The sequence below is a fragment of the Mustela lutreola genome, chromosome 17, assembly GCF_030435805.1.
Source record: "Mustela lutreola isolate mMusLut2 chromosome 17, mMusLut2.pri, whole genome shotgun sequence".
Lineage (NCBI taxonomy): Eukaryota > Metazoa > Chordata > Mammalia > Carnivora > Mustelidae > Mustela > Mustela lutreola.
In genome coordinates, this window is record NC_081306.1 from 9,634,869 (window position 1) to 9,656,119 (window position 21,251).

The following is a 21,251-nucleotide window of genomic DNA, read 5'->3' on the forward strand; positions in this document are numbered from 1 at the left end:
ATCTGACTTTAGTAAATGCAATCTAGGGAAACTAGAATACTAAATTCATAGTAAATAGCTAGAAGCACAAGACTAGAACCCTAATGTGAAGGATGAAGTTTATTATAGGAGTCCTAGCCAAAACTTGTTTGCTTGCATTCCAAGAGCAGTTTCTTGCTTGTTTGTCTCCTTTTCAATAAACTAAGAAAACCAGAAGAAGAGGTAAGAAAAAGAAGTACTTAAAAAAAAAAGTTATTTATTGATGTGTTTTTAAGGGATGTATTGTTTAGTTTCTGCCTGTTTTTAAACTTCATATAAATGAGATCATATATATACACATAGGTCTATATGTGTATTTATATGTGTGTGTGTGTGTGTGTGTGTGTGTATATATCTTCATTACATAATGGGTGGGTCAGCATTTGGTTTTTATGATTCATCCATATTTTGTATACAGCTGAACATGGAAAGATGCTACAGTTTGTCCATTGTGTCCTATCCGTGAATACTTGGAGTTTGTCCAGTTGTCTTTTTCCTTTTATGGAGCAAAGCTCACTGAGGATTGATAAAACATTTTTCACATGAGAGTGGAGCTCAGAATTAATTCTGGTGCACATTATTAAGTTAGCTGCAAGTGGGGATACAAACTATACATGTGATTTACTCCCTATTTGTAATTAGAAGGGGTTCTAGTGTTAATTCTGCATACTTCAAATGGTCAGAGCTCTAAATTGTTACCAGCTTTTCAAGTGGCTACTAAGGGTTGTGTCTACTTGACACCCAGAAGCTGTCAGTTTTATCTTTTGCTCTATTTTAAGAACTTAATTGATTTGTCTTGGCATTGATAAAACGTAGCTTAACGTGGGAAATTAGCTTGCTACCAGCCCTGAATTTCGTGATCACAGCAGTGCTTTCCTTCCATCTGTTATGATTGCATCGGTTGTTTAGACAGAGAAAAAGAGCTAAGTCTGAACAAAGTAGGAATCACCTAGATCATATTAGCACACCAGTTATTTCCTCTCTCGGGATGGCCCACGTATGTAGCATGAAATTAAATGTAGGAACTACAATATGCGGTATCTGTATTGGTATTTTAAGTTTATTTTTATGCCAAATTGAATGTGGAAGAATGTAAGTGTTGTGGTGATAATGTAAACCTGTTTTCCCCCATCTTATAAATATAGATAATGCTGAGTTTGCAACAGAGAGCACAGAAACGTGCAAGTTATATCTTGCGTCTGGAAGAAATCAGCCCATGGCTGGCTGCCATGACAAACACTGAAATTGCTCTTCCTGGAGAAGTGTCAGCCAGAGACACTGTCACAATCCACAGTGTGGGTGGAACCATCACCATCTTACCTACCAAAACCAAGCCAAAGAAACTTCTCTTTCTAGGGTCAGATGGCAAGAGCTATCCTTATCTTTTCAAAGGTAGGATTTAAAAGAAGAGCCTTAATTTGATTATGAATGTTTTGTGTATGAGAGGTTGGTTCCAGGTGAATAGCCTGGATTATCTTGTATCTTTCCTGATTTTTGAATGGAAGTGGTTAGAGGCTATGTAATAAGATTTTCTATTCCTTATCTTCTCTTTGCTTAAGAGCCTATATAAGCAAAACTGACGTACAGCTAATAATGCTGGCGTCTAATACCTTGTGACTGAATGGAATGTTCTCTCATGCTCCCGTTATGCTTCCTTGGCTCTCAGTTCTTGACTGCTGCTGTTATTGAGAGGAAACAACAAGGGTGATATATTTGTAACCCCATTCCCACACCATTTGGTCACCACTCTAACTACTTTAAATTTTGTTTGCATAGGATTAGAAGATTTACATCTGGATGAGAGAATAATGCAATTCCTGTCTATTGTGAATACCATGTTTGCTACAATTAATCGCCAGGAAACACCCCGTTTCCATGCCCGACACTATTCTGTAACGCCACTAGGAACACGATCAGGACTAATCCAGTGGGTGGATGGAGCCACACCCTTATTTGGTCTTTACAAACGATGGCAACAACGGGAAGCTGCCCTACAAGCACAGAAGGTTGATAAATTCAGATATACGTGTACTTTTATTTGAATTTCCAGAAAAACATATATTAACCTCTTTCTTGTTCTATGAAATACTCATATGTTTTCTGTACTTGAGCATTTTGGTAAATTTATAAATGTTCTAAGAACAGACTTTTGAAATACCTAGGAAAGTGTTTCCGAGGCATATTTAAATAACGTTTTAAGAGGCGGAAATGGTAAAAAAAAAGAAAAAAAAAGAAAAAAAAAAAGAGGCGGAAATGGTGACATTTGGTTAATCTTATTCTAGACAAATACAGGAGGAGCAGGTAGGGTGGTATTGTGGTGGTTAATCAGCAAGCTGATATTTCGCATCTTAGTGATTTTTTTATTGGGCTTACTAGGGGTCTTTTTATTTTTTAAAGATTGTATTTATTTGAGAGAGAACAAATGGGAGAGAATGAATGGGGGGGAGACATAGAGGGAGGAGAGGCAGAAGGGAGGCCATGTGGGGCTCCATCATAGAACCACAGCACCACAGGATCTCGGGATCAGGAGCCAAGAAGAAGGCAGACACTTAATTGAGCCACCCAATGCCCCAGGGTCTTCTAAATTAAATTTACAGATAAGAGAGCTTTGACAACCAGTTTCTTTTAAGTTTGTAAAAAAGAGACAACCTTATATTATAATTGCTGTGATGTCATATTTGGTGCCTGTGAAATTTATGATTTTGATTTAGACTAGGGATTTAATTTAGAATTCATTCTAGCTAAACATCTGGGTGCTTAGTATATATGCCAGGAATAGTACTAAGTGCTATGGAAATAAAGATAAGTTTTAATACAGTCTCAACCTCAGAAGTCCATAGCTAGCCAAAATAATTAATGAGGATAGGTATGGGAAGGAACAGGAGTTTGAAAGGAGTCAAATTTAAAAAATAAGCACAGGAGACTGCAGAACAGTTACTGAGCATTAAATGAGAGATGGGAATTAGAGAGGAGCTATATAAATTTTTCTCTGAAAACTGTTAATTTTATGTTGATGATTGAGTCATACCAGTGAAGAATGAAATTTGTGCATAAATGATAAATTTTTAGTAGAATTATGTGTTATAAAGAAGAACGTAAATGTTGAGTTTGAATTGAAGCTCAAGAAAATAGAACAGTAGACCACATTTTCAATAAAGTGGTAGTACTTAATTAAGAGAAAGGTTGTAAGAAAGATGCATAGTCCAGAAGAATTATCTATTTGGTCTGTGCAGTTTGCCTGGGAAGGTGGAGAATACCATTCAAAAACCAGTTTTTAAAGGCGCCTCGGCTGTTCAGTCTTTAATGTCTGCCTTTTGCTCAGGTCATGGTCCCAGGATCCTGAGATTCAGTGCCACATTGGACTCCCTGCTCGGTGGGGAGTCTTATTTCTCCCTCTGCCTCCCCTTCCCCCCCAAACTCATGCTCTCTCTCTCACTCTGTCTCTCAAAAATAAATAAATAAAATCTTAAAAAAAGAAAACCACACACACAGTTTTTTAAATATTACTTTATAGTCAGAGTAATCTTTTTATATTTATATTTAAATAAAGTTGATGTTTTTCTTTAAAAAATTCTTTTTAAGGCCCAAGATTCTTACCAGACTCCTCAGAATCCTGGAATTGTACCTCGCCCTAGTGAACTTTATTATAGTAAAATTGGCCCCGCTTTAAAAGCAGTTGGACTTAGTCTGGATGTGTCCCGACGGGATTGGCCTCTTCATGTAATGAAGGCGGTATTAGAAGAGTTAATGGAGGCCACTCCCCCAAATCTCCTTGCTAAAGAACTTTGGTCATCTTGCACCACACCTGATGAATGGTGGAGAGTCACACAGGTATGTGTTTTGTTCTGGGCTATGATGAGTATTCCTGTTCCTTTTCTCTGCTTCTTTTCTAATCTCTGTTGTTCACCTTCCTCCTCTTCCCCTTCGTCTCACTGCAGACTTGGTAGTTCTTACTTCAAGTCTTAAATTATGTTTATTTTCTAAGTCATGGCCATGACTGTGTGAGGACAGAACAGAGGGGATTATGGATGAAATGAAGAGTAAAAGCTTGAGAAAGGAAAAACTAGGGTGGCTGAAAATAGTTGGTGTTGTTTTTTATTAAATCCAGTATTCAAATACTAAGTAGAACCAACAGGTACCACAGTGTTGTTGCTGCTCAGTACAAAGCCTCTGGGACCAATTGCAGCATGCCTGAGGAGTGCTATTTAGAAACAAGTGGGATTATGGAATTTTGTAAATTTTAGAGCATCAAGTCCAAGTTGGAAGGAAATTTGCTGATGGTGTTACAACTTGCTCTCCTCACCCCCTCTCCCCTCTTGTTTAGTCTTATGCCAGATCTACTGCAGTCATGTCTATGGTTGGATACATAATTGGCCTGGGAGATAGACATCTGGATAATGTTCTCATTGATATGACGACTGGAGAGGTGGTTCACATAGATTACAATGTTTGCTTTGAAAAAGGTAAAATTAAATTGGACTTTTACATTTATGTGAGGGTCACATATTTTTGATGAAAGGACAAAAATATAACAGTTTCTCTCTTCAAGGTAAAAGCCTTAGAGTTCCTGAGAAAGTACCTTTTCGAATGACACAAAATATTGAAACTGCCCTGGGTGTAACTGGAGTAGAAGGTGTTTTTAGGCTTTCATGTGAGCAGGTATGCTCTTTCTCTTAGACCTCTTAATGTACCTGTTAAATTAACAAATCCCGTGGAATGAAAAATGACATTTGAGCAAGGAAACTTGTGGCAAAACCTGATTTAAAACACCTCTGAAAACAGGTTCTACACATCATGCGGCGTGGCAGAGAGACTCTGCTGACATTGCTGGAGGCCTTCGTGTATGACCCCCTGGTGGACTGGACAGCTGGGGGCGAGGCGGGGTTTGCCGGCGCCGTCTACGGTGGAGGGGGCCAGCAGGCTGAGAGCAAGCAGAGCAAGAGAGAGATGGAGCGAGAGATCACCCGCAGCCTCTTTTCTTCCAGAGTAGCTGAAATTAAGGTGAAGGCAATGATAAGTGGTTACCATCTTTTTACTAGTGTTAACATGTCCATCAAAAAGCTGGGTAAAGCTATCTTTTAAAAAATATTTTTGGAAGACTGTCATGAATATACTGAAAGGCCAGTGAAATAGGACAATTTGATGTCTTGTTAGTAGGAAATGCTTCCATACAAAGACAGATAATCACACTCTAACTCGTTGGAGGTGGGTCCATGATTTAAAAAAAAAATTACACCTTTTTTAATATATTGAAATGTGTTTACCAATGAGTATTATAGGTGTTTTTACTTGGGTAGTCTCCCCTCAGTCTTAATTTTAATATCACGTTAGCCAGTGATGCTAACACTTAATGTTGTGTGGCATGGTGTTAACCACATGGTGTTGTGAGATTTGAGTCTTAGTTTATGGCTGTGTGAACTTGCAGTGGTTATCGTTATTTGTAAAATATATGTGGCGCCACCACCCTCAGTGTTTAAGAGATTTAAATAGAAAAATATATATAGGGGTGCCTGGTTGGCTTAGTGGGTTAAGGCCTTTGCCTTTGGCTGGGTCATGATCCTGGGGACCTGGGATTGAGCCCCACATCGGGCTTTCTGCTCAGCAGCAAGTCTGCTTCCCCTTCTCTCTCTCTCTCTGCCTACTTGTGATCTCTGTCAAATAAAATCTTAAAAACAAAAAAGAAAAATATGTATAAGATGTCCATCTAATGTGATCCTTGTGGCAGATGTCATCATGTCTCACAGTTCACCCTGTAAGAATTTCCCTAATCATAATTATTTTTTCATAGGTGAACTGGTTTAAGAATAGAGATGAGATGCTGGTTGTGCTTCCCAAGCTGGACAGCAGCTTAGATGAATACCTAAGCTTGCAAGAGCAATTGACAGATGTGGAAAAACTGCAAGGCAAACTACTAGAAGAAATAGAGTTTCTAGAAGGAGCTGAAGGAGTGGACCATCCTTCTCACACTCTCCAGCACAGGTTTAAAAGTGTTGAACACTTGTTTCTAAATATATGCCATTAAGGAGAATTTTCGTATTTGTGTAAACATTGTCAATTTGAATTAGCATTATTACAGCAGTTTACATAAATAATAAAACCTCTCCCGGGGCGCCTGGGTGGCTCAGTGGGTTAAGCCGCTGCCTTCGGCTCAGGTCATGATCTCCGGGTTCTGGGATCGAGTCCCGCATCGGGCTCTCTGCTCAGCAGGGAGCCTGCTTCCTCCTCTCTCTCTCTGTTTGCCTCTCTGCCTACTTGTGATCCCTCTCTCTGTCGGATAAATAAAATCTTTAAAAAAAAAAAAACCTCTCCCAAGGACTGCAGTTCTAAATTATTAATACATAGAAATTCACTTAAATTTTCTGCTTTATTATATTTGATTGAAATGTTTGAGTAATTATGGGAGATAAGTGGATATAGTGGGTTAGAGTATGAACTTGGTTTCAGAAAACCTGAGGTTTGGGTTTCTCTCTACAGTTTGTGTCTGGGTTCTTACTCATTAGTAAAGTGGCAGTTATTTTGCCTACTTTGCTGTATTAAGCATTAAACTAAAGAATGATCTAAGTGAATGAACCTTGTACAGTGCAGGTGCTTGGTAAAGGGTAAATATGCAAATGCCACACACTGTATGAGTCTGTGAAGTATCCATCGTTTACACTAAAGATAACTTAACACCTGGCAGGTGTGGTGGGTTTTGAAAATGTTTTATTTAGGGCGCCTGGGTGGCTCAGTGGGTTAAGCCGCTGCCTTCGGCTCAGGTCATGGTCTCAGGTTCCTGGGATCGAGTCCCGCATCGGGCTCTCTGCTCGGCAGGGAGCCTGCTTCCCTCTCTCTCTCTCTCTCTGCCTGCCTCTCCATCTACTTGTGATTTCTCTCTGTCAAATAAATAAGTAAAATCTTTAAAAAAAAAAAGAAAAGAAAAGAAAATGTTTTATTTAAAATGTGAGTATAACTGAGAGAATTATAGGAAAAACCAGAGAAGTAAGGGACATTTGAGCAGTGCCCTCAAGATTGAAAAGGAGCTTACCAGGCAGTCCCAAGTATGAACAAAATCAAGGTTATGAAAATATATAGGAGGTAGAAGCAATTAAAAAGATTTTTCCCTCTTATTAGGTATTCTGAACACACTCAACTACAGACTCAGCAAAGGGCTGTTCAGGAAGCAATCCAGGTGAAGCTGAATGAATTTGAACAGTGGATAACACATTATCAGGCTGCATTCAATAATTTAGAAGCAACACAGCTTGCAAGTTTGCTTCAGGAGATCAGCTCACAAATGGACCTTGGTATGGGTTGATTTATCTTAGATACACATGTTGAGCATGTGAGTTTTGTATTTGTTTATGTGTGGGGTTCTGGTTTGTGCTTCTTTCAATGACTGCTGGTTTGGAATCGTTTCACCGTAATTAATAATCGTCTTTTACCAAAAGGTCCTCCAAGCTATGTGCCAGCGACAGCCTTTCTACAGAATGCTGGCCAGGCGCACTTGATTAGCCAGTGTGAGCAGCTGGAGGGGGAAGTGGGCGCTCTTCTCCAGCAGAGGCGCTCGGTGCTCCGAGGCTGTCTGGAACAGCTGCATCACTATGCAACCGTAGCTCTGCAGTATCCAAAGGCCATATTTCAGAAACATCGAATTGAGCAGTGGAAGACCTGGATGGAAGAACTCATCTGTAACACCACAGTAGAGCGCTGTCAAGAACTCTACAGGAAGTACGTTGGTCACACTTAATTTTCTTGACTTCTTACGGGATTAGATGCAAAGTTGTGTTCACATTATTATTATCGTGTGTGTAATATTTCATTTTTCTGAAAGAAGTGGTTGATGGATGGAAGCTGAATGGGGTCAGGTTTTTTCTTGGTTTTAAGAGGATTTGAGGTCATGTTTTCCCTTATAAGATGGTGTGGTTTTCCTAATTAATTACAATGTATCCCAGTTGTCAGAGTGATGGGATTGGGGTAAAGAGGGCTAACCTCAGTTGTGCTGTCCCTCACTAACAAGTCCTCTTGGAAAGTTACTTGAGCTCTTGAGACTTTTTCTTAACTGTAAGAATGGAAATCATGGTTTCTACTGTTTAGGGTTTGAGAATCAAAGGCAATATTCTCTAGTGTAAAATGGGAACTTTCTTTACAAGCAGGAAGTGGTTACATTGTAAACAAGCACCTCTCTTTCTGCGCAGATACGAAATGCAGTATGCTCCCCAGCCTCCCCCGACGGTGTGCCAATTCATCACCGCCACAGAAATGACTCTGCAGCGGTACGCAGCCGACATCAACAGCAGGCTTATCAGACAGGTGGAACGCTTGAAACAGGAAGCCGTCACTGTGCCTGTCTGTGAGGATCAGTTGAAAGAAATTGAACGTTGCATTAAAGTTTTCCTTCATGAGAATGGAGAAGAAGGATCTTTGAGTCTAGCAAGTGTTATTATTTCTGCTCTTTGTACTCTTACAAGGTGAGTTAGCCAACTTCATACTGAGACCATTTTGTTGTCCTGAAAACACTCAGACTTACTGAGATAGCCTGTGCCTCTTGTTTAATACCAGACTTAAGCATTCTCTTACTTTTGTTAATACCAGACTTGAGACATCCCCTTACTTTTATTAGTCTTGCCCACCATTACAGGCGCTTTATTTCCTTTCTGAGTTTGAGGTTTCTGCTTTCCTGTGTAAGGATAGCTTAAGAGGTTTCACTGTACAAACCTTGTTGCATTTAGGCGTAACCTGATGATGGAAGGTGCTGCTTCAAGTGCTGGGGAGCAGCTGGTGGATCTGACCTCTAGGGATGGAGCCTGGTTCTTGGAAGAGCTCTGCAGTATGAGTGGGAACGTCACTTGCCTGGTGCAGTTACTGAAGCAGTGCCACCTGGTGCCACAGGACTTAGACATTCCGAACCCCATGGAAGCTTCTGAGGCAGTCCACTTAGCGAATGGAGTATATACCTCACTTCAGGTGAGTGCTTTTAAATGAGCTTACAGTTGGTAAGTTTGTTTTAGATACTGAACATTGTACTTCTTACTGCTGGTTCAGAAAAGCAAAATTTTTACTTTTCTCCTTTTAATTTTGCTGCACTAGTCACGTAAAGATCAGTGTGAGGTTTGTAGCCAGAAGTTGGTTACCATTGTGTAGGTTTGTTCTTAGTACATGGCATTAAACCTCTAGGAGAATATTAAAATATATTTCTCACATATTTATAGGAATTAAATTCAAATTTCCGGCAAATCATATTTCCAGAAGCACTGAGATGTTTAATGAAAGGAGAATACACATTAGAAAGTATGCTTCATGAGCTGGACAGTCTTATTGAGCAGACAACTGACGGCGTTCCCCTACAGACTCTAGTGGAATCTCTTCAGGCCTATTTAAGAAATGCGGCTATGGGACTGGAGGAGGAAACGCACGCTCATTACATCGATGTCGCCAGGCAAGTGAATGGTAGCTGTGACGGAGCCGGAGAAACCAGATGACAGGTTCTGGGCTACGTGCTACAAGCTTAGTTTTAATTTTACAGCAGATAGAATTCCTTACAAATGTTTCTACACCGATCTTTTTTAGAAGTTTATTTATTTGGGGGCACCTGAGTGACTCTGCCTTCGGCTCAGGTCGTGATCTCTGGGTCCTGGGATCGAGCCCCGCATCCAGCTCCCTGATCAGCGGGGAGTCCACTTCCCTCTCTCCCTGCGTCCCTTCCCACCACTTGTCCTCTCACTCACTCTCTCTCTCAGATAACAGGGTGTATTTATTTGGAAATAATCAGATTCACAGGAAGCTGCGCAGTACATGTGTGCAGGGATATCTTGTGCAGGCTCCGTCCTCCTGTGGTGCCAGCATCTTGCACACGTACAGTACTGTGGCACCACCACAAAGTTGATGTTGGTGTGGCCGGCAGAGCTTACTGAGGTTTCCGCAGATGCACCCAGCATGTGCTGAGTGTGGAGCTCCATGCACTTCTATCCCATGCACGCTGTACTTTAGTGTTGCTCTTTCACCATATGTGTGCTGCACACACACAAAGTGGAGTGTGGTAGTTTTTAAGCCAGCCCTTGGGACTCCATGGAAGCATCTGAACCAGTTTAGTTAGTTCATGGAATGTACGCCGTACTTCAGGTGAATGCTTCTAAGTGTGTTTAGATACTGAACATGGTGTTTTTCATCTCTGAAGTCTACAAAAACAGTTTGATTCTGGAACCTGCAAAGGTTGGGTGTTTCCTCCAGCCATGCACTGTGTCGCTGGCTAAGCTGTAAGCCCATTTATCTCTGGTGACTTAAGACTTCCTTTTTGGGGGGTGCCTGGGTGGCTCAGTGGGTTAAGCCGCTGCCTTCGGCTCGGGTCATGATCTCAGGGTCCTGGGATCGAGTTCCGCGTCGGGCTCTCTGCTTGGCGGGGAGCGTGCTTCCCTCTCTCTCTCTGCCTGCCTCTCCGACTACTTGTGATTTCTCTGTCAAATAAATAAATAAAAATCTTAAAAAAAAAAAAAAAGACTTCCTTTTTTGGCATTCTGGTATCAGGTTTACTCCAGAAAGTGTAGTTGGGAGAGTAGAAATGGGTTCACCTACCATGCTTCCTCCCGTGAGAAAATTCAAAGAAAAGAAAGTAGAATAGTATAATGGACCTTCATTTTCCCATCTTAAGCAGGTAATTATCTGCACCTGCTTGAATTATTTAAATTATTTATCTTGTTTAAATTGTACCACCCTGGTTATTTTGAAGCAGGTATCTTTTCATTTTTAAATGCTACAGGAAGTAGATATGTCTAAAGTATAAACTTAGTTTTCTTAGTCATGGTGCTGTTACTTCACCCCAAAAGTTAACAATAATTCTTTTTTTTTTTTTTTAAGATTTTATTTATTTATTTGACAGAGATTACAAGTAGGCAGAGAGGCAGGCAGAGAGGAGGAATCAGACTCCCTGCTGAGCAGAGAGCCCGATGCAGGGCTCGATCCCAGGACACTGGTATCATGACCTGAGCCGAAGGCAGAGGCTTTAACCCACTGAGCCACCCAGGCGCCCCAACAATAATTCTTTAATGTTTTCTGTTATCTGCATTTAAATTTTTCCTATTTATGTTTCTTTGTAGTTGTTTCTCCATACAGTTAATAAAAAAGTATAATTATTATAGCATAAACTGAATGTTAGCTAGATGGTGATTTAGATTATTTGCACAACAGCATTATCATTTAAATTGCTAGCATTATTTAAGACGTTACTCAATCTATACACCTTTCTTTCTCACTCAATTTCTGCCCTCATTTACTCCCTTCAATATCTAATTCAGATTCCTCTTAGCCTCAAACGGACGATTACTTACTTTTCATGGATGATTTGGGTGACAAACTCCATGCTTGGTTCTGTTACATTTTGTTTGTACCTCGCTTTGGAGAAACTTGATCATCTTAAGAAAAAATTGTATACCATCTTGTAGCTCTTTTTTCCATTAGAAATTGCTCTGGTTAGTCTTTTTAAATTCTCTTATTAGTTTTATAGTTATTTCTGTATGTGTGATAAAGTTGAAAATCTAGTTAACGTTAGTAACATGAACTGATACTAGTTGTAGGAATGCTGTTATTGATTTTTTATATGATACACTTAAAATAGTGTCCAGACACATAAGCCACTGACTAAGCTTTTAGTTAATGATGATGTACAGGCTGAACTTCTGAAGACTTACACTCAAACTGTGCATTATTCAAAACCAGGCGTGCTACACATGGCAGGCATCTGAGCTTATGGTCTGTAGTTGGCTCTGTCATGTATGTATGTGACAGTGTGAACATACTTGATAGTTTTTGCTAAGTCTTCCAGCTTTAGAATTTTATGATTCTTGACATTTATTGGGGGTTTATATTATTTTATGTAAAGTGAGACTGTAATATCTTAAATAATTTTTTTAAAAAATTGTCCTAATTTGGGGCGCCTGGGTGGCTCAGTGGGTTAAGCCGCTGCCTTCAGCTCAGGTCATGATCTCAGGGTCCTGGGATCGAGTCCCGCATCAGGCTCTCTGCTCAGTGGGGAGCCTGCTTCCTCCTCTCTCTGTCTGCCTCTCTGCCTACTTGTGATCTCTCTCTGTCAAATAAATAAATAAAATCTTTAAAAAAAAAAAAAAATAAAAAAAAATAAAAAAAATAAAAAATTGTCCTAATTCAAGTTTAATCACATGAACAGTTACTAATACCGAATTGGAACCATTAACTTCACATTGTGATGGTATTACATGTCATTTTATCCTAACACCATTTTCTGCATGCAAAAAGATTTCTAGGGGTGCTTGGGTGGATCAGTCAGTTAAGTGTCTGGTTATTGATAGTGGCTCAGGTAGTGATCTCTAGCGGTCCTGGGATCGAGCCCCATGTGGGGCCCTGCACTCAGCGGGGAGTTCTCTTGAGAATTCTCTCCCTCTCCCTCTGTTCCTCATCCCACTCTTGTGTTCTTTCTCTCTCTCAAATAAATAAAATAAACCTTTTAAAAAAAGATTTATTTTCTGGATTGCATGCTAGCTGTGATTCTTGTTGACCTTTTGTATTCTCCCCCAAATTTATTACTCTTCAGTTAGGATTTTAATTCGTTTTTCTTTATCTCTAGAATACTTCATGCTCAATATGGTGAATTAATCCAACCAAGAAATGGTTCAGTTGATGAAACACCAAAAATGTCAGCTGGCCAGATGCTTTTGGTAGCATTTGATGGCATGTTTGCCCAGGTTGAAACTGCTTTTGGCTTATTAGTTGAAAAGGTAAATACTGATTTTATGATTAAATAATGCATGTGTGGTAGTTATTCACTGTGTGAAACGGGGAGAAATGAACTTTTTTTTTTTTTTTTAAACATAGTTAAACAAGATGGAAATTCCCATAGCTTGGCGAAAGATTGACATTATAAGGGAAGCCAGGAGTACCCAAGTCAATTTTTTTGATGACGATAATCACCGGCAGGTGCTAGAGGAGATTTTCTTTCTAAAAAGACTACAGACAATTAAGGAGTTCTTCAGGCTCTGTGGTACCTTTTCTAAAACTTTATCAGGTAATCTTTCACATTTAAACATGCTGGATTTACTTGGGTAGAACTTTGGAAGGGACAGGATGCAGTGGGCTTAAGTTAATTGTGTATTCGTAAGGTCTGGTTTTTACAAGACCAGTGCTCTAACCCCTGAGCTATGGAGCCAAGGTCTGGTTTTTAAATAAGCATCATTATTACCTTATTTTACTTTGCATGAACTACTTCAAGAAAATTTTCCTTTTTTAGGATCGAGTTCACTTGAAGATCAGAATACTGTAAATGGACCTGTACAGATAGTCAATGTGAAAACCCTTTTTAGAAATTCTTGTTTCAGTGAAGACCAGATGGCCAAACCTATAAAGGCATTTACAGCTGACTTCGTGAGGCAGCTCTTGATTGGACTACCGAACCAAGCCCTGGGACTCACCCTCTGCAGTTTTATCAGTGCTCTGGGGGTAGACATTATTGCTCAAGTGGACGCAAAGGATTTTGGCGCTGAGAGCAAAGTTTCTGTTGATGATCTTTGTAAGAAAGCGGTGGAGCACAACATTCAGATTGGGAAGTTTTCTCAGTTGGTCATGAACAGGGCAACTGTGTTAGCAAGTTCCTATGATACTGCCTGGAAGAAGCATGACTTGGTGCGCAGGCTAGAAACCAGTATTTCTTCTTGTAAGACAAGCCTGCAGCGTGTTCAGCTGCATATTGCCATGTTTCAAGTAAGTATTTTTCTAATGTATTTTTCTCCACTAAAGGAATTTGAAAACTGGGGGGGAATTAATATTAAACAATATAAAGAAAAAATACTTAAACATTCTGAATTGTGCCAGCTCGCAGCAAAGCCAGCCTTTTGGCATTTTGGTATTTCTTTATAGTTTTTCCTTGTTTCTGTTCTATGTAGTTGAGAATATATATATATATTTGAGAAATATTTGAAGATAAATATAATTGAGAATAAACAAATTTGAGAATAAAATATTCTCAAAAAATACATATATATGTGTGTGTGTGTATTTTTGAGATTATTTTGTGTTTATACTCTGCAACCTCTAACTTTGTTTCTATCAGTGTTGTATGGTAGGTATTATCTGTATCATTAAGTATTACTTGTAAATATAATTTCTCATGTTTGAATTTATTCGTTATGTGAGTATACCTCCTATATTATTTAACATATAATTAAGATTGTTTCTAAAATAACTTCTGTTTCTCCAGTGCCTTAATGATGTGATAACAGCTTTGTGCATGAGTCTGTCATCATTTGGAATTTGTTTTTAGAGGCCTGTTTTTGTCCTTGATTATATAGGGGGCAGTATGACAACATGGGCTTTGAGGGTGAGATGGATTTGGATTCAGTTATAGGAACTTGAGTTTACTCCTCCCTAGGTGGGGACCATGTCTCTTACAAAGGTAGAGGATAATGAGGGTTAAAAATAATTTTATATAAGACACTAGGCACAGTATAAATTATAGCTCTTTTTATTCTTTCTCTTCTTTCTTTCATTATAGGCTTCAATATTGTTTGTAGCTTCAGACAGGTTGTGTAACTCATGGAGTAATATTTGGGGCTGTGTTTTCCTAGGATCTCTTTTGGCACAACAATGGTTACTTTGTATTATTTATGTTGAAGCTGCTTCCTAAAGGTGGAGTTGGTGGCTTCAGCTTGGTGCATGGAATCAGCATATTTCCTTCTCTTCGCAGTTTTATCATGAGCTGTTTTTTTTAGCTCATAAATTAAGAAAATTAATTTATTCACATTTTGAAATTGTATTTATTATATAATGTCTTTCTAGTACATTGGAATCTTTTTGTATTTTTTCTTCTAAAAAATGTAATGTTGAACATTTTACTTACACATTCTGGAGTTTATTTCCTTAAAAAATTGACAAATGTATAGAAAATATTGTTAAAAATCCTTAAAATTTTGTTTATCTGAAGAAATACTTATCATTTTAAGCCCTAAATACAATGTATTACTTTTAAATTATAGACCAAAGGTCTCTTGGGCCTTCTGGGGCCTCCCTTAAAAGATACAAGATGGCTCGATCCTCTGTGAGCAGTTGCCTGCTTTCTGCAACTTCAAGGTTTTCTGGGGAATTCTTTGTTCTGTGACTGCTGCCATCATTTCTTTTAATCACTTGTTTAGCCACATGCTGGACAGTTTTCACCACCCACTATCCCCTCATGCCTTTTCCAGCCTCTTAACTAGAGATATTTCTTGGGGGAGGGGGCTGTATACTAGACTTTTATATAGACTTGGAGACATAGATTTGGAAACATTTTCAGAATTACTACTTAGATGTTGCTTTTCACTGATTCAAGACATTTATCAGCCATTCTCTATATTAGGAAATTTTTCACCTGGTTGTGATTCTTTTGAAATGTTTCTCCAATTACAGTTCTTTGCCTACCTCACTTTGTAGCAGCTGGGCTTTTTTTTCTTTTCCCTCAGTCCTAATTTGCACCTCCCCTCCCTTTATCTAAGGTGTTTTTTTTGTTTGTTTTTTGTTTTTTGTTTTTATACCCCTGCTGATTCTACTACATTGACTTTTCTTTGAACAGTGGCAGCATGAAGACCTCCTTATCAATAGACCACAAGCCATGTCAGTCACACCTCCCCCTCGGTCTGCCATCCTAACCAGCATGAAAAAGAAACTTCATACTCTGAGCCAAATTGAAACTTCAATTGCAACAGTTCAGGTGTGTTTTGCCAGACCTTACTTGCAGCAGATTCACTTTCAGAAATAACCTATGCTGGGGCGCCTGGGTGGCTCAGTGGGTTAAGCCGCTGCCTTCGGCTCAGGTCATGATCTCAGGGTCCTGGGATCAAGTCCCACGTCGGGCTCTCTGCTCGGCAGGGAGCCTGCTTCCTTCTCTCTCTCTCTCTGCCTGCCTCTCTGCCTGCTTGTGATCTCTCTCTGTCAAATAAATAAAATCTTTAAAAAAAAAAAAAAAAAAAATAACCTATGCTGTGGTGTGGTGTTCACTGTCTACGTGTCTGTCCTTGGATGCTAAGCCACAGGGGCATTTTCTTTTTAACCTTTATTTGTAATTTGTATCTTTTTTTCTTACTCTCCAAAGTAACCAAATCTTATGGTAGCAGTGTATTAGAGACATACTAAATATTTAGTATGGAATAGAGACATACTAAATATTTCAGGTTTTTAATGGATTTGATGATCGTTCTGCCTTTATATGTTCTGGGAACCTTGGTAATTAGAAAAACTTGAATATTTAATTTGTTTTCTGAAGGCATATAGCAGTTATATCTGGCTTACTATTCATATCTTAAAAGCTTAGGCTTTTTTTTTTTTTTTTTTTTTGGATGAGTGTGTGCAAGTGTGTCCCCATGAGTAGGAGAGAATCTTACGCAGGCTTTACTCTCAGCATGGACCCTGACGCAGGCTCTATCTCACAACTTTGAGATGATGACCTGAGCTGAAATCAAGTATTGGACGCCAAACTGACTGAGCCACCAAGGCACCCAGCGTAGGCATTTCTTATATGTAGTTAATGATATTTTATGATATCAAAGGCAATAGAATGTTTTCCTGACTGCTATTATTGAGTTACCATTTCTGCCTAATATTTAATCTCACCTCCCTCTTTAAAATAAGAAACAGGTCTTGATAATGGTCTTGATAATATATATCTATATCTATATTGTGTCTCCTTATATTTTATGTACTCAATAGTAACTGACATTTTTCTGTTCCTTTTACAAATTAATTTTTATAAAATTGTTTCTGTAGGTTTTTTTATCTTTTTTTTTTTAAAGGATTTTATTTATTTGGCAGAGAGAGCGCATAGCAGGGGCAGCAGCAGGCTCATCAAGTAGAGTTGTTTGTTTTTTTCTTTTAAGCTCATAAAACTAAAAAATCGAGTCTTGATGTGGGGCTCCATCTCAGGACCCTGGGATCATGACATGAGCTGAAGGCAAATGTTTAACAACTGAGCCACCCAGGAACCCCAATTTTTTTTTAACATTTTTAATGAAGCTTTTCTGGAGCTTGCTTCTTTGAAGATTGTATAATACCTTTTTCCTATGTATATTAGACCTAGTTTTCAATTTTGGTGAATGAATACCTGTCCTTTCTGATTTTAGAGGTATGTTTCTGTGAGAGGAGGAGGGAGAGAAGCAGCACAGGAAAGAGAGAGGATGTGAATTCTCCCACCTGAAGTGTTGAATAAATAATGAAATAACTTTGTCATATAAAACCTTCCTTATCATGGTAATATGGATAGATTTTTACTGTTACTTAACAAACTTTTGAATTTGAGAGAATATGATTTTTGTCTTTCATAATTAAAAACATAAATGGATTTTTACAGTAAGTTTTTTATTTTCTTTAAAAGAATTATTTGTTTATTTATTAAAGATTTTTATTTGTTTGACAGACAGCTAGAAGGGAAACACAAGGGGTGGGGGAGAGGACGAAGTGAGCTGGACGTGGGGCTCGATCCCGGGGCCTTGGGATCATGACCTGAGCCAAAGGCAGATGCTTAACGACTGAGCCACCCAGGCGCCCCAAGTTTTTTATTTAATCCAGCATAGTATTTAATATAGCATATATTAATATTTAATACACCATAGTGATTCAGTAGTGCTGGGTATGCCTCGGTGCACTTTGCAGTAAGTGTGCTCGTTAATCCCCGTGTCTCTTTCACCCTTCCCCTACCCACCTCCCCTCTGGTAACCAGCAGTTCATAGTTAAGAGTCTGTTTCTTGGTTTGTCTCTCTCTCTCTCTTTTTTCCCCTTGGATCATTTGTTTTGTTTCTCAAATTCCATATATGAGTGAAATCAATTTGTCTTTCTCTGAGTGACTTATTTCACTTAGAATTATACTCTCTAGCTCCATCCATGTTGTTGCAAATGGTAAATGGGTTTTCTTATAGATAGCACATAAGGGCATTAAGGAATTTGTAGCAAGTGTTTCTTTTTTCTTTTTTTTTTTTCTTTTTTTAGATTTTATTTATTTATTTGACAGGGAGAGGCACAGTGAGAGAGGGAACACAAGCAGGGGGAGTGGGAGAGAGAGAAGCAAGCTTCCTGCTGAGCAAGAACCCGATGTGGGGCTCATGACCTGAGCCAAAGGCAGTTGCCTAACGACTGAGCCACCCAGGCGCCCCCTAAAGACTGCTTTATTTAAAAAAAATCTTGGGGCACTCAGATGGCTCATTTGGTTGAGCGTCCAGCTCTTGGCTTGGGCTCAGGTTATGATCTCGTGGGTCATGGGGTTGGGCCCTATATCTGGGGTCTGTGCTCAGTCGGGAGTCTGCTTGAAAGATTCTTGCCTCAGCCCCTCCCTCCACTCTCTCACTCTTTCTCAGAAGTAAATACGTGGATCCTTAAAAAAATTTTAAATCTTGAAAGCCAGTTCATACCTCCCCAGACATATTGAGCCTTAAATATTCTAAATGAAATAAAGGTTAATTCCAGTAGATGTATGTTAAAAATGATTTCTGAATTATGATGTTCCGGGATGCCTGGATCGCTCAGTCCTTAAGCATCTGCCTTCGGCTCAGGTCACGATCCTGGGGTCCTGGGATGGAGCCCCTCATTGGGCTCTCTGCTCAGTTGGAAGGCCTGCTTCTCTCTTTCCTACTCCTCCTGCTTGTGCCCATCCCCCCGCCCCCCATCAAATAAATAAATAAAGTCTTAAAAAAAATGAATTATGTATATCCCATCCTGCTTCTTTTGAATTTCTCTTGTATTTGTATAAAATGCTCACCAGGAATTGGAGAGTGTCAAATATTCACTGAGATTCTGCTGGCTTTTATAGGAGAAACTAGCAGCCCTTGAAGCAAGTATTGAACAGCGACTCAAGTGGGCAGGTGGTGCCAACCCTGCACTGGCACCTGTACTGCAGGATTTTGAAGCAACAATAGCTGAAAGAAGAAATCTTGTCCTTAAAGAGAGCCAAAGAGCAAGCCAGGTATTGCAGCCCATCAGCACCATCCTTGTTACGAGAGTTACAGGATTCTGTAACCATTTGGAGGTTACATGTGGAATAACTAGGAGTTATTCGAGAGTCTACCATCTAGTTCACAATACTGGGAAGAGGGACTGATAGGCCTTGGTGGGAAGGGCATCCCTTCAGCTGAGCTCACAGCCAATTATTTCCCTAGACCTTTACTTCCTCCTAGCAAAATACAAAGTGGATTTAGCCTCTTTTGGAAAATAGGGAGTTTAATTCCATATCTGCCTGCGGTTCTCTTTATGCAACTGTGGTGATTCTGTGGCAATAAAATGCGTTTATGACCTTGTTTTCTGCCAGAGATTGTGGATTAACATCTTTATGATTGGGGGAAGGGGACAGAAGTTTAAAAAAATTTTTTTAAGGTAATTTTCAGTGAGGTATAAAATTAGACTAATACAGTGATTCCCATATCTTCATAGCCAATTAAAATCTAGTGATTATCAACTTAAGTCCCACTTGATTTCCTCTATACTTCCTATCCCTCCTGTCTGTCCCATTTTTAATGAAACCCCAAATATTTTTTATCTATAAACATTTCAGTGTGTATGAAAGTGAGAACTATATTTACATAATCACAATAGTATTGTCATACCCTGAAAGATGTGCATTACATTGTCAAATGTCCAGTTAGTATTTTCTGATCTTTATTGTAAAATTAGGCAAGAGTAGAAGCAGAAGGGCAACATTCCAAATTGAAATTTGTACATAGCACAAATAAACTGCAGCTGAATATGGTAACGGTTTTATTATTAAGTAAATTTTCTGTGTGAAAGCAAACATGTAGAAGATACTTTTACATAATTGTACTTAAGTGCTTTTAACCATCTCACACCTAATGACATCAACCAAAACAAGGTGCATTTATTCATAGGCTTTTTCAGGATTATACCTATTTCCCAAAAGAGTCATTCATACATATTTTAGGATCAGTTGTGGTCTTGAATTCTGGAAATGAATAGGTAGTATTTTTTCATGTCAAATTAAAATTGCTTTTCCTCCCTTATTTTGATGGTCCTATTCCTCTTTGCTTTTTCATAGGTCACTTTCCTCTGCAGCAATATCATTCATTTTGAAAGTTTACGAACTAGAACTGCAGAAGCCTTAAACCTGGATGCGGCATTATTTGAACTAATCAAACGATGTCAGCAAATGTGTTCATTTGCATCACAGTTTAACAGTTCAGTCTCTGAGTTAGAGCTTCGTCTGTTACAGAGAGTGGTGAGTCTTGAATCTTGGTGTTGCAGTAAAGAGACTTGTTGATGAAAATCACAAGGTCAGGGTTATGCCCTAAAAGTAAATATATTCACTCAGTTTACACTTGTGCAGTGTGTGTGCTGTATATTAAATATTGTTATTATAAGGGATCTATTTTATTTTTTAAAAGATTTTATTATTTATTTGAGAGACAGAAATAGTGACAGAGAGCACAACCAGGGAAGAGAGGGAGAAGCAGGCTCCCTATCAAACAGGGAGCCTGACATGGGGCTCGATCCCAGGACTCTGGGATCATGACCTAAGCCAAAGGCAGACGCTTAATCAACTGAGGCACCCAGGCGCCCCTGTTATAAGGGATCTAATGATTAACTCTAGGGGCACCTGGGGTGGCTTGTTGGGTGGAGCATGTGACTCTTGATCTTTGGGTTGTGAGTTTGAGCCCCGCACTGGATGTAGAGATTACTTAAAAATAAAATGTTTTTAAAAAATGATGATTAAATCTTGCTCTTAGTCTCCAAGGAACCCAGTAATAAATAATACAATGAATTAAAAAGTTAAAAGAATTCTCAGAGGGACGCCTGGGTGGCTCGGTGGGTTGGGCCGCTGCCTTCGGCTCAGGTCATGATCTCGGGGTCCTGGGATCGAGTCCCGCATCGGGCTCTCTGCTCAGCCAGGAGCCTGCTTCCCTCTCTCTCTGCCTGCCTCTCCGACTACTTGTGATTTCTCTCTGTCAAATGAATGAATAAAAAAAAAAAAAAAAAAAAAATGTTTAAAAAAAAAAAAAGAATTCTCAGAGCTACAGTTGGAAATACTGTGGAGGTTCAGAGGGTAGGAGAAATTTCAATGTATAGGAAATGACTTACATGCACTGAAATAGGATAGCAGACAGAGTGCTAGTTGAAGTTGAATGCTGGACAGAGGAGTTGAGTCCAGAAATAGCACGTTGATAAATTTGGTGTTTATATTTTATGGGAAGGTTTTAGGCTGTGTATTAATTAGGAAGCTCTGGTGTTTTTGTTTTTGTGGTTTTTTAAAGATTTTACCTATTTATTTG

At 39.1% G+C, this 21,251-nt stretch overlaps 1 protein-coding gene across 4 annotated transcripts in view; it reads left to right on the forward strand.

The window, feature by feature from the left end:
* SMG1 (SMG1 nonsense mediated mRNA decay associated PI3K related kinase) overlaps positions 1-21,251 on the forward strand; it is a 108,497-nt gene that overhangs the window by 77,147 nt on the left and 10,099 nt on the right. For 3 of the 4 annotated variants that reach the window (XM_059155181.1, XM_059155179.1, XM_059155180.1), the window contains 18 exons: positions 1,164-1,410; positions 1,795-2,024; positions 3,601-3,849; positions 4,343-4,481; positions 4,568-4,677; positions 4,801-5,019; positions 5,807-5,997; positions 7,129-7,301; positions 7,446-7,725; positions 8,193-8,465; positions 8,727-8,961; positions 9,207-9,433; positions 12,590-12,740; positions 12,838-13,027; positions 13,250-13,719; positions 15,563-15,700; positions 18,785-18,937; positions 20,021-20,200. In XM_059155181.1, coding sequence (XP_059011164.1) covers positions 1,164-1,410; positions 1,795-2,024; positions 3,601-3,849; positions 4,343-4,481; positions 4,568-4,677; positions 4,801-5,019; positions 5,807-5,997; positions 7,129-7,301; positions 7,446-7,725; positions 8,193-8,465; positions 8,727-8,961; positions 9,207-9,433; positions 12,590-12,740; positions 12,838-13,027; positions 13,250-13,719; positions 15,563-15,700; positions 18,785-18,937; positions 20,021-20,200 — 3,855 coding nt within the window. Of the gene's footprint in view, positions 1-1,163; positions 1,411-1,794; positions 2,025-3,600; positions 3,850-4,342; positions 4,482-4,567; positions 4,678-4,800; positions 5,020-5,806; positions 5,998-7,128; positions 7,302-7,445; positions 7,726-8,192; positions 8,466-8,726; positions 8,962-9,206; positions 9,434-12,589; positions 12,741-12,837; positions 13,122-13,171; positions 13,720-15,562; positions 15,701-18,784; positions 18,938-20,020; positions 20,201-21,251 lie in introns of those variants that run through there. The other variant, XR_009349338.1, reaches the window with a different exon arrangement.